Below are 12,654 nucleotides of genomic sequence, written 5' to 3' on the forward strand. Positions count from 1 at the left end.
TGTCTTCTTGGATAGATGTAAATGATCCCTTACCATTATTTTGAAGAACAGCAGGGGATTTCTCCCTGTTCAATATTTATGCCTCAACCAACTTCACTAAAACAGATTATCATTTGTGAAACCTTGTTGCGTGCAAATTAGTTGTCACATTTCTTATATGACAACAGTGACCACACTTCGAAAGTACAAAATTGGCTGTAAACCAGTTTGTGACATCCTGATATATAAATGTAAGTTCTTTCTTTTCTTTCTCCCTATCTTTTTTGCCTACCTTTCTGTATTTAAATCATCCCTCTCTCTCACCCTTTTGCACAGTTCTTCCTCTCAGGCCCTTTTTTTTTTAACTCTCTCTCAACCCTCTTTCTCTCTCTCTCAATTCCATTTCTCTTTCCTCCAGTCTCCTTCTACCCTCCCTATTTGCTTTCCTCAAAGAGACTTAATTTGCTTTCAAAATGCAATTTATTTTAAAACAATTAGAATGAATAAACTGCCTCTTTCTATGTGTCTTTGTCCCTCTCATATGTTAGAAATTACATGTTTACCTACAGCAGATATATACTCTGTCACACAGATACACTTATCCAGTCTCTTTGCAAAACAGTGGCGCAGTGGTTAGCACCGCAGCCTCACAGCTCCAGTGACCCGGGTTTGATTCTGGGTACTGCCTGTGCGGAATTTGCAAGTTCCCCCTGTGACCGCGTGGGTTTTCGCCAGGTGCTCCTGTTTCCTCCCACAGCCAAAGACTTGCAGATTGATAGGTAAATTGTCCATTATAAATTGCCCCTGGTATAGGTAGGTGGTAGGGGAATTGAGGGAAGGTGGGGTTGTGGTAGGAATATGGGATTAATGTAGGATTAGTATAAATGGGTGGTTGATGGTCGGCACAGACTCGGTGGGCCGAAGGGCCTGTTTCAGTGCTGTATCTCTAAATAAAAAAAATATAAATTGTACCTCAGATAAGCTTTTGAAATTTGTCCTTTAGTATTTTTAATAATTAATTGAAAAGCTACTGAGAAGAAAGTTGAAGATCGTGGAGACAAAGGGCTGAAATTTATGAATGTGCCGCAAATTGCAGCGGCGTGCGCTGATCTCGGTGGTCTTCAGGCACGGATGAGCTGTCGCTGAACCCCCATGATATTTCATGCAGAGGCTCATTTAAATAGAGGGGGCAGAGCAGCTGCTCCCGATGACGTAGAGGGGGCGGCCATTCCGTTCCCGGCAACGGTTTCTACGCCACCGCACAGGCCATTTTTAAAGGGCTTCAAACCGTTCAGGTATATTTAAATGTTTAAAGGGCCCGCCGCAATAATATTATCAATTAAATTTTATTCAAACTTTGCATTCCCTTTCCCACCCACCCCCCCTCAATGAGTTCTCAATCAATAAAATTACCTAAACCCCCGGAAACCAATTTTTTTAAGTGACGAACTTTAGCCCCCTCACCTTCATAACATTTGACACGCACCCCCTTCCCACTATCCTCACAACTAATAGGAGCAGTTTGCCCTGTTCCCACACCCCTCTGAACAGAGTTCCGTAGGTGCAGGACTTCTGGCCGGCAGCAGGAATATCAGCGTGGGACAGCTGCCAGGACAAGGTTGGTTCATTTGAATGTTTTTAACATAACTTTAATATTGAAATGAAGACCCCTGGCATCGAGGCCTCGCTGCCGCTGTTAAAATGTGGTGGGGCCTTCTCGACGTTGGGGGTCATGGCAGGCCTCTCCCGGAAGAATTTTCTGGGCCCCCTGCCATGACCCCCGAAGCCGGAGGCCTCTTAAAATTCAGCCCAAAGTCTGAACAATACCAATGCATACTGAATAGTGCACTGCAGTGGTGGGCCAGGAGGCGGGGCAGAGCCATAGAATTGCGACAGGAGATGGTGGCGGAGTGTCTGTCACCTTCCCGTCACAACGCAATAAAGCTGGAGGTGGTAAAGGCCGAAGATGGCCTTCTCGCCTACAGGCCAAGTGAAGCCCTTAAGTGTCCTGTTATTAGCCACTTAAATACCTCTTCCTTCTGCCTCGGGTTGGGGGGCCTACACCACGCAGGAAGGTCGTCCAGTGAAATGAGGCAACCTTCCTGCAGACTTGGGGCGAGGCATCGTCCACGGGCAATCTGTGGGCCACCTCACTGACCTTCTTTCCGGGTCTCCAGCACTTGGCCTGTTTTCAGGCCTCCTGTAGCACCGGCAGTAGCCACTGGTTCCAGTGGTGCTGCTGATACTACTGAGCTGCCGGCCCTCTGATTGGCCGGCAGCTCTTGGAGGCAGGATGTCTGTCTTTAAAGGGACAGGGATCCCGGCTCCAGGCATTTAAGTGCCTGAGCACAGTAGAATCACAATGGGAGAGCTCCTAAAGGCCTAGGCGGTGTCCCCTCACCCTTCAGCCCTATTTTATCTGGAACGGGGAAGGCCCAGCACTGTCTTCCCACCCCAAGTCAATTAAAACCCTTACGTGGTCAATTAATGGCCACTTAAGGGTCTCTTCCTGCCTCCAACTCAATTTTGAGGGAGGTGAAGGGGCTCACTGCCGCCGGGAGAAGCCGCCAGGTAAAATCTGGCAACTTCCTAATGGGGTTGGGGGTCCCTCTTTTGGGGGGAATGCAGGGTACCCAGAGGGCCCCCCTGCCAGCGATCACCACCCCCCCGGGAAGATATCCTCCACCCTCAACAACATCGACCCCCTGCCCTTGCAGGGCCTGCCTGAATGGTCCTGGAGACCCCGACCCCACTCACCTGTCTCGGGTCTCCTTCTTCAGTGCTGCAGTACCGGCAGTGTCCACCACTCCCAGTGGTACTTCCAGTATTGCAGAGCTGCCAGTCTTCCGATTGGCCAGCAGCTCTTGGAGGCTGGAGCTCGTTCCTTAAAGGGACGGCGTCTCCGACGATGGGGATTTAATTGGCTGCCCGCCATTAAATAGCAACGGGGGCTTTAAAAGACACAAAAGTTAATTTAATGGATAAATGTAATCGTGTTATTTTAATTACGTATTTTTAAAATTTTGTTAAAACCTTACTTTCAACTTTGGACCTATTAGTTAGAGAAAAAAAAGCAACTTAACAATAATTTTCAAAAATCATTTTTTAAAAACTGTAGAAACCAGAATGCCAGACTTTACATAGTAAAAGCAAAATACTGCAGATGCTGGAAATCTGAAATAAAAACAAGTAATGCTAGATATACTCAGCAGGTCTGGCAGCATCTGTGGAGATAGAAGCAGAGTTACCATTTTATGTCAGAGACCCTTCAAGGGTATTTCCAGCATTTCTTGTTTTTATGCCAGACTTTACAACCAGGGGGCCAGATTGCACGATCAGAGTGACAGGTTTACGTAGGCAAACCAATAAAAAAAATCTGGATTTTGGAATGAGAACAGAAAGTGCCAAAAGTACTCAGCAGGTCTGGGAGCATCTGTGGAGAGAGAAACAGACTTTTGAGGAGCAGTAACTCATCTTCCGATTAGGCATTCTACAGCCTTCTGGGCTCAATATTGAGCTGAATAATTTCAGACCACAAGTCCCATTATTTTCTATTTATTTATTTATTTTTTATTTTTACATTTTTATTTCATTTTACTATTTATTTTTTTAACCAAGTGCCAGTCTTAAACTTGTTTTTCATGTTTTGCTTTTTGGACAGAGATGATCATTATTTTGCCATTAGCACTCTCTCTGGACAAATACTTTGTCTTTTACTGCATGTATTTAGCACTCCATTTGTCTTCTGTTCCATGACATCTCTGCCATTTAATCTCTCCTGCCCTCCGTCCCATCACAGACCTTTCCTTTTGTTCTTCTCCCCCCCCCCCACCCCGGCCTTTTACTTGCTCAAAGACTGTTACATTTTTAACCTTTGCCAGTTCTGATGAAAGGTCACAGACCTGAAATGTTAACTCTGTTTATCTCTCCACAGATGCTGCCAGACTTGCTGAGTATTTCTGCCATTTTCTGTTCTTATTTCAGATTTCCAACATCTGCAGTATTTTGTTCTTACTTTACTGTATATTGGAATGTTTATTAGAAAAAATTGACATTAAGTATGGTAAAAATGTGGCAACAAGAATGCAGGAAATACACACAGACATTAGATTTGTTTTATTACAAATCTACATAGATGTTTCTAACTACTGAGGTAACAAGTTACTGCTCAAGTTTGACAGAATCTAGTTGTAGTGTTTGATTTGTCCAGTACTCCAAATGAATACCATAACTAGCTGATCATTCGGCTAATTTCCCATGTGTGCTGGTGCTTATTTATTTACTTAGAAAGAACAAACTTTAAAACAAAACAAAGAAAAATTATATACGATCTTTCACGAGCTCAGGACATTTCAAAGTGCTTCACAGCCAAGCACATTTGGAGTGAAGTCACTGGCGTAACATATGCAAAGCAGCAGGTAAAAAGGCTCACCACAAGGAGTAATGAAATCACATCATAAATATTGGTCAAAACACTGGAAGGATTCCCCTTCACTTCTTCGAATTGTGCCATGTGACCTGAGGTGACAGGTGGGGCCATATATTCTTCAGCATAAAACTGATCAAACCACCAATGCAGAGTGAAGTTAAATAAGTTGCAACTGACAGGCTTTAAGCATTCTATCCTCATGATGATGAAAAGCGGATTACACCGTAAAAATGGTTCAGAGTTACATGGTTAAATGTACTACAGTTCTAGCACACATGTTTAAAAACACTCTCACTTCTGAAAAACCAGAAATGATTTATTTTCATTTTTGATGACAAGTATTACTTCCTAAACTCCTAATTTTCAACCAGAACCACATGACTGAAAAGGCAGAATACTTATGGATCTGAAATATGAAGAAGTATTAATGTATGGAGGTGATAGACTGAGTTTTATCATTCTCAGTGAATGGGCTGAGAAGCGGGGGCCCTGTAAAATAGTGAGCGAAAGCCGGGGGGGAAGGGAGCGGGGGGTGGGGGTGGGAATGTGTGGTGTTGGAGTGCCCGTCATCTTCCTGCTTCCATGTTATCTTGTCGATGATGGGGAAAGTGGTGTACGGCCCTACAGCCCAAATGGCCAATTCAGCCACTTAAGTGGCTAATTAAAGGCCTCTTCCTGCCGCCACTGGCATTTAACCAGTGGTGGGGGGGAGGCCCACCACCATGTGGGAAAATGGCCAGGTAAACCTGAGTGACCTCCAAGTGATCGGCAAGGAGGGGCTCCTATTCAGGAACTCCTTGGCCCATGGAGGGGCCCCCGGTGGCAATGGCTGCCTCTGCAGCCATGGTGCCACCTACTGTCACAACCATACCCCCCTGGGGCCTGCCTGATTGGTCCTGGCGCCCCCCAGACCCCATTTACCTGTTTATGAGGGTGCCATCCATCCATGGCATCCTCTTCTTCCAGGTACAGTCCCAACAGTGATCACCACTCCTGGTGGCGCTGCTGTCCCGCCAATTGACCGGCAGTTCCTGGGGCATGCTGGCCATCCTTAATAGGGACAGCTGCCCCAGTGGCAGCAAATTAATTGGCTGCCCACTGGCTATGTTACGAGCTCACAGAACACTAGGCTGGTGTGGACTCTGTCTTTAATGAATCTGACTGTAATGGCTGTCCCCAGTCAGAGTACCTCATGGTAGAGGTCACCTGACTCCAGCAAGCCAGGAGGCACATTGGTACAATATTGCATTTCTATCCCAAACATCTGCCTTTTCATACCAAAAAACCCCCAAAAATTTGCATGCATGATCATTGACACTGTGAGTTGCCCAAGTTATCCACTATACACACAACTGTTCTCATCTATTAGTAGTTCGTCATTCTTGTCAGCCTCTGCACATACATTGCACACATAGTCATTAAATCGTGCCAGTCTCTTAATGGTGCGCATGTGCATGCGCATTGTCGTTGGTTGCTCATCTGGTTGATTTTCCTTCTCTGGCGAGTATCGTTCCCTTGTCACTTGTTGCTGCGGTAACTGTTGTTGTTCCATTTCCATTGTTGGGGTGCTGTGGACCTCTGGGGCTGATAGTTGTTCTGTGGTCTGTGCAGTTGCTGAGTTCTCATCTTCCTGACTGGCCACGTGCTGTAACGGGACAGCTTCTCCAGTTCTGCCTATGTGTCTGCAGTTGCCACGTTATATCTGGTTGTTCACTTCCACCGCATACGATTGAGGTGACAACTGCTCTATGCAGGTCCCAAGTTGCCACTTGGGCTGACTCTTGTTGACAGCATTGAAGGTTTGTATCCTTACTGGCTCTCCAATGCTCAATTCTGGCGATGGTTTGGCCGTTTTGTCAAAGTGAACTTTGGCTTTCTGCCATTTCACCTTGATTTTGTCACTCCCGCCTGTTACTATTTCTGGCTTCAGTAGCTTTTTTATTATTGGAAGAGTAGTTTGGGTGTGGCGTGACATTAGTCTTTGTACCGGACTACTTTCCATGCCTTCAGTAGGCATGTTTCTCCACTCGAAGATTGCCTTGTATACATCTGTGCCAGATTTTCTCGATTTCTTTACGATTCTTTTGGCAATTTTTACTGCTGCCTCAGCCTTTCCACTGGGCTGGGGATAGTGTGGAGCTGATGTATGGTGTTGAATTTCCCAATCCTTTATGAAGCGGCTGAATTCTTGGCTCGTGAACTGCAGGCCACTGTCAGTCATCACAATGTCTGGAATGCTGTACCGACCGAAGCGTGATTTCAGGCATTCTACAATCTCACCGGTAGTCATTGAAGTCAGCTGGTCTACTTCCCAGTAGTCAGAATAGTAGCCTACGATGACAAGATAATCAGTACCTGTGTGAGTGAAGAGCTCAACTCCCAGCTTCATGCAAGGTCTGTCTGGGATGTCATGTGCCATCAACGGCTCTTTAGATTGCTTAGCTTGGTATTAGGGATGCGACGCCCACATCCCGTGAATGAATTTAAAAAAAACTCGTTGCATGCACTGCACTGGCTGATGCGATCCTTGACTTCATTGCTTGTGTTTGGCCAGTAGAGCACTTCTCTTAGCTTCCTCAGACTCGACTCAATTTCTTGATGGCTTGCATGGATGCGCTTTAGCATCTCTCCTCTCAACTCTTTAGTGTTATTGACTCTATTTCCTTTGTACAAGGTGCCATCTTGGACTGTCAATTCATCTGCCAATATGCTCTTGAGGCCACAGGAGTTTTCCTGATACTGTCAGGCCATCCTTTCATCACTACTTCTTGCAACACTTGTAGAGTTGGATCTTGTTGGGTAGTTCGCTTGATTTGATCAAGGCACTTGTCAGTCAGATTCAATGTCTCTGCTGGGTTGATGATTTCCAGAGCATGTTGAGCTGCAGCTTCACGTTGGATCTGGAAGATTTCACACACTGTTGTAGCATCCTCTACTTTCTTCATAGATTGCTTAGCTTGGTCATAGGGAGTGCTGCTCTCGACAGCATGTCAGCGCTGTACATCTGCTTCCCTTGCTTGTATGTCACATCTGGATGATATCTCTGTAACTGGAGTAGCATCCTTTGCAGACGCTTTGGAGCAGTTAGTAGCTGTTTGAGGAAAATGTTCTGAAGTGGCTTGTGGTCAGACTCGACTGTCACTTTGTCTCTTCCAAGTAGGTCTTGATGAAAATGTTCACAAGCAAAGACAATGGCCAGGCACTCTTTCTCAATCTGAGTGTAGCGCCGTTCCATTTGTGTTAACATCCTGGATGCAAACGAAACTGGTTGTTCATGCTGCATTAGGGTTGCTCCAAGTCCTGTCTCGCTGGCGTCACACTGCAGGGTGACTTCATCTTTTACATCATAGTATTTCAGCATTGGCGTTGCCATCACTAGTTGCTTGATTTTAGTGAACGCAGCTTCTTGTTCTGTGCGCCAATACCACTGCACGTCCTTGACAGTGAATTGGCATAATGGTTCCCATACCCACAACAGATTGGGCAAGAATTTTGCTAAATAGTTGATAAATCCAACCAATTGTTGCACTGCTTTTACAACTGTTGGTCGCTGCATCATTGCTACTGCTCTCACCTTTTCAGGATCTGGGTGAAGACCTTTTGCTGTCAGTACATGACCTATGTACTTGACTTCAGGCATCTTTAATTGCAATTTTTTCTTGTTCAGTTTCAGGTTCATCTGGCAAGCTTTGACCAGCAGTCGCACTAGATTTTGATCATGGTCAGCAATGGCTTCTTCCATGAGTCTCCGCATCCATAAACTAGCAGATCATCCACTATAGCTTCCACTTCAGGAAGATCACTAACTATCTCATGCTGACTATGTTGAAACTCCTCTGGAACCTTGGAAATGCCAAACGGCATGTGCAACCATCTGTATCTCCTGAACGGCATCCAGAATGTGGTTAGAAAGCTGCTACTTTCATCCAGCTTCACTTGCCAGTAACCATACTTTGCATCTAGGGTAGTGAAGATCTTTGCCTTTGCAAGTTGTGGCAAAATTCCTTTGATGGTTGGCATGGAGTAGTGTGATCTCTTCAGAGCTTTATTTAGATCCTTTGGGTCGATGTATACTCTCAGCTTTCCAGGTTGTTTCTCCGCTACCATGCTGCTAATCCATTCGGTAGGGGTTGTCACTTTATTGATTACTCCCTTCTTTTCCAGCTCTTCTATCTTCTCTTTCAGGCTGGCCTTGAGGGCAGCTGGAACTTTCCTCGGCAGATGCTGAATTGGTCTTACCCTCTCATCTACTTCGAGATTATATTCTCCAGGAAGACATCCTAAACCTGTAAATACATTGTTTTACTCCTCAAGGATCTGTTCTGCGGTCAATGGTTTAGTGTGTTGCAACACATTGCAAATCTCTTTTTGCATGTTGAGGGTTACCAGTCCAAGCTTTAGACTTGCTGCGGCTGAGATGAGTGGCTTTTGCTTGCCATCTATGATCTAGAACTCTAGATCTTCGTTCTTGCCATTGCATTGGGCTCTCAGAGTAACTCGTCTTCTTCATATAGCCTCAATCTTACTTTCAAGGGCTTCATTTTGGGATCGCATTTTGAGCCACTTTGCACAGGTCTGTGAAGGTCATGATGTTGCATGATGCACCGGTGTCTATCTGGCACTTTATGTTGACGTGATATTCTCCTTCTGCAGTCATCATTCCAAAAGTCACAAACCATTTATCACCTATCGACCTGACTGAACCAACCTGTTGTATGGTGCATCGTGATTCATCAATATTTTCAGCTGACATCTCTCCAGTGGCCATCTGTACCTGCTTTTTGTGCTTCCTTCTAGTCAAACACTTGTGTGTGCAGAATGAATTAGCTTCTTGCAGTGAGAACATTGTTTTCCCCACCCTGGACATGCCTTCTTTTCCTGTGCGTGATGTCCTCTGCAGTATTTGCATTCTGTCCTTTGTCTGTGATCTTTTGCCCTTTCAGCTTGGAATGTCTATCTGCATAATGCAAGGCCTGGTCTGTTCTGCCATGAATATGGTCTAGCTGCTGATTTACAACCTCAGCACTTCTGCACGTCAGTAGCTTTCCTGAGAGTAAGTTTGTCTTCTCTCAGTAGATGTGTGTTCACTGCGGGATATCTTATGCCTAAGATCATCTTTCAGTTGTGCAAATTCACAGGATTCTGCGAGCTGTGTTAATGCAGTCACATATTGATCAATGGACTCTTTTTCACCTTGGGCCCTAATATTGAACACATACTGTTCATAGGTTACGTTTACTTGGGATTCAAAGTGTGCCTTCAAGGTTTTCAAAATTTCTGCTGTCTTTTTTTCAGAGATTTAGGGTAGAATACACTTTGTAACAGTCTCACCCCAACAATGATAAAAGTGCAGCTATTCACAGCTGCTCTGGTTTGTTAATTAAATCTGTCGCAATTTTGTAATTTTGCCATTGCGAGTGGAAGAACTGCCAGCTCTGTTTCATATCACCTTTCATTTCAACTGGTGCAGGTAGAGGAAAATCTGCAGCCATTGTCGTACCCTGTGATTTCAGCTGTTTCTTTGTTCCTTTTCTGTGGCTTCCTGTGGCTTTCAGCAGCTTTTAGCATTGTGACCATTCCTGTGGCTTTTTTCTGTAGCTGTGCTTCTCAACAGCTTTTCACTTCTGACACCATGTTACGAGCTCACAGGACACTAGTCCGGTATGGATTCTGTCTTTAACGAAACTGACTGTAATGGCTGTCCCAGTCAAAGTACCTCTTGGTAGAAGTCACATGACTACAGCAAGCCAGGAGGCACATTAGTACAGTATTGCATTTCTATCCCAAACAGACAAGATGCGGCTCTGGGTCTCACAGACTCCAAAGTGGGCTCGCCACACCACCACCCCCTTCCCAGTTTCAGGCTCGTTGGCAGGTCGACTGGTGCGATAACAAAATCCAGCCCGATATCTCACTTTCTACCAATGACTATATGGGACATGTCAATGATTCAAAGCATAGCAGCTTTAAAAAGGAGCTCATTTTTTCATTTTAAATTAATGCTTTTGAAACAAAAGGGTTTCATACTATGTATTAAGAAAAAGACAGCAGTACTGAATAGAAAACTTGCTTGCAACCTGATAAGTCAATAGTAACATTTAATAAGCAAATGTATTTTTTTTAATCTTTCAATGGTGAAAATTTTTCATCAAAACAAAATTGTGTACAACTTCAGCTTGGAGACTCAAGTCATTATAGAACAGCAAAAGAAATTTGTTTAAATGACAACACAATTTTGTCATTCGGTCTTAGGTGGGAAGCAGAAAGCTAGAGAAGCCAGAAAAAAAGCCTGGGGTGGGGGGGGGGGGGCGGGGGGGGGGCTGCAGGTTATTCTGTTTATTTATCGTCTTCATGTTGTCATCAACATGTAGGAAAGTACAGTTACAACCACAGAACGTTCAGAACCCAAATTTAGTAATGTCTTAAAAGATCTCCGCTGCAGCACATCAGGCACATTTTTATTAGTGTCTTTGCAAGTGGAATTGGAAGCATCAAATCAGACGAGCTAGAAACACAACTGGGACTAGATCCTGCCAAGGAGCACAGCTGGCCTGAAGTTGGTCTCGCCACAATTTCCATATCAGCCTAAAATTGCAAAACAATGGTTTGCCTAGGCCTTGTTTAATCATTCCTTTACAAAATCACGTGAAGCAGCAATTAACTCACCACTTGTAGTAAAGCAAGGTAGCCTGCTCCAACATTGTCAAAGTTGATTTTTACATTTTTCCATCGTGCGGTACTATTAAGCTGAAGGCACTCAGTCTTATTGTTAACAAGTTCGATGGGGAATGTCTCTCCATCAGTTGTGTTGATACAGTGGTAGTATTTTCCAGCGAAAAGATTCACACCCACTATACTGAAAATGAGCCAGAATATCAGGCAGACAAGCAGCACATTCATGATGGAAGGAATTGCTCCAAGAAGTGCATTGACGACCACCTAATCATCAATATTTGAGGAAAAACATGTTAGACAATTTATAAATGTCAGAATGAGAAAAGACGCTTGGTAATAGCAACAGAAACTGGATTTTTGTTAAAAGTACTTTCTGTAACTTGCAGTTTATGCATGCAGCTAAAATAAAACTAATTGAGCAATGAATATTCAGTATATTATGAAACAAAAACAGACAAAATGAGCACAAATAAGGATATATAAACATTATAAAGTGATTACAGAAAACTATTTGATCAAATGGGATTGCATGTGGTGAAAAAAGCAAAATAAAGCAAAAACCTTATGGTGGACCGATGATGTCACAGAATTTGATTACTGCAAAGAAAAAAATTAAAAATTATAAGTAAAATAGGAACTTCATAATCAAAACTAGTGACAAAATACTGTGAAAGTGGAAAATAAAATCAAACAATGACCATTTTAGTTTGGCGCATGTGAGTTTATGTTTGGCAGATGTGAAACTAATGATCACTTTGGTATCATCACAGGAAGACAATGCTGCAAAGTCCAGAACAATTCCACAAATTTTCATTGTCTGCATGAAGCTTTGCCTCCTAGAAACACGTATCAGGAATTTGGGTGTAAAGTTCACTTGATTTTTTGTCCATTAGAATCCAGTAAGTCTTGTTTACCTCTGCACTCAATTTCCTGACATACTCTTCTAGGATGCTATCCAATGTGCACTCCCAGCAGGCAAAAACCTAGTGTCAGGAGCATGAACTTATAAAGTTTAACCTGTGGTATTCATTTAAATTTCTTTCTTCAAACTAGTCATAAAGCTGACAATTAGTAAAGATGTTTCCCCTGGCTAAAAGCACATTTCAAATTGCACCAAAAAGTATGTAATTGAGCAGGAAATTGATTTTATTGTTAATACTAATCTTCAGAAAATACTGCAATTGAACAATACATAAAAACGTGTATTTTTAAAAAAACAAGATAAATCTTCAAAATATCATAAATAAGCAAAATGTATGATACCAACACATCAGTTGGATAATATGCATTACATTACTGTCATTTAACAGTATTTATTACTCTTCTCCTTCTAAATTAAAGTTAAATTAGTCTTCCTTCATTCATTATACAGACATCATTTCATACATCTTTGCACCTGGAAATTCTTCTTTATTGTAAAAGTCATACAACTGAAAAGCTGGACACAAGAGCATAAGTGAAGTTACATATCACAATATTGGACAGTTTGTGGCCATGTGTTGAGATACTGTAAAGCAGCTCCATATTAGGATAGTGTAGAAACTGTGAGGGAACCACTTCTATAAGTTACT

General features: G+C 43.3%; 1 protein-coding gene across 1 annotated transcript in view; it reads right to left on the bottom strand.

Annotated features, from left to right (window-relative positions):
• Positions 1 to 12,654, bottom strand: part of scn1laa (sodium channel, voltage-gated, type I-like, alpha) — a 222,916-nt gene that overhangs the window by 61,694 nt on the left and 148,568 nt on the right. The window contains exon 22 of the mRNA XM_068035216.1: positions 11,075 to 11,347. Coding sequence (XP_067891317.1) covers positions 11,075 to 11,347 — 273 coding nt within the window. The remainder of the gene's footprint in view (positions 1 to 11,074; positions 11,348 to 12,654) is intronic.

This window comes from Heterodontus francisci, chromosome 7 (assembly GCF_036365525.1).
Source record: "Heterodontus francisci isolate sHetFra1 chromosome 7, sHetFra1.hap1, whole genome shotgun sequence".
Taxonomy (NCBI): domain Eukaryota; kingdom Metazoa; phylum Chordata; class Chondrichthyes; order Heterodontiformes; family Heterodontidae; genus Heterodontus; species Heterodontus francisci.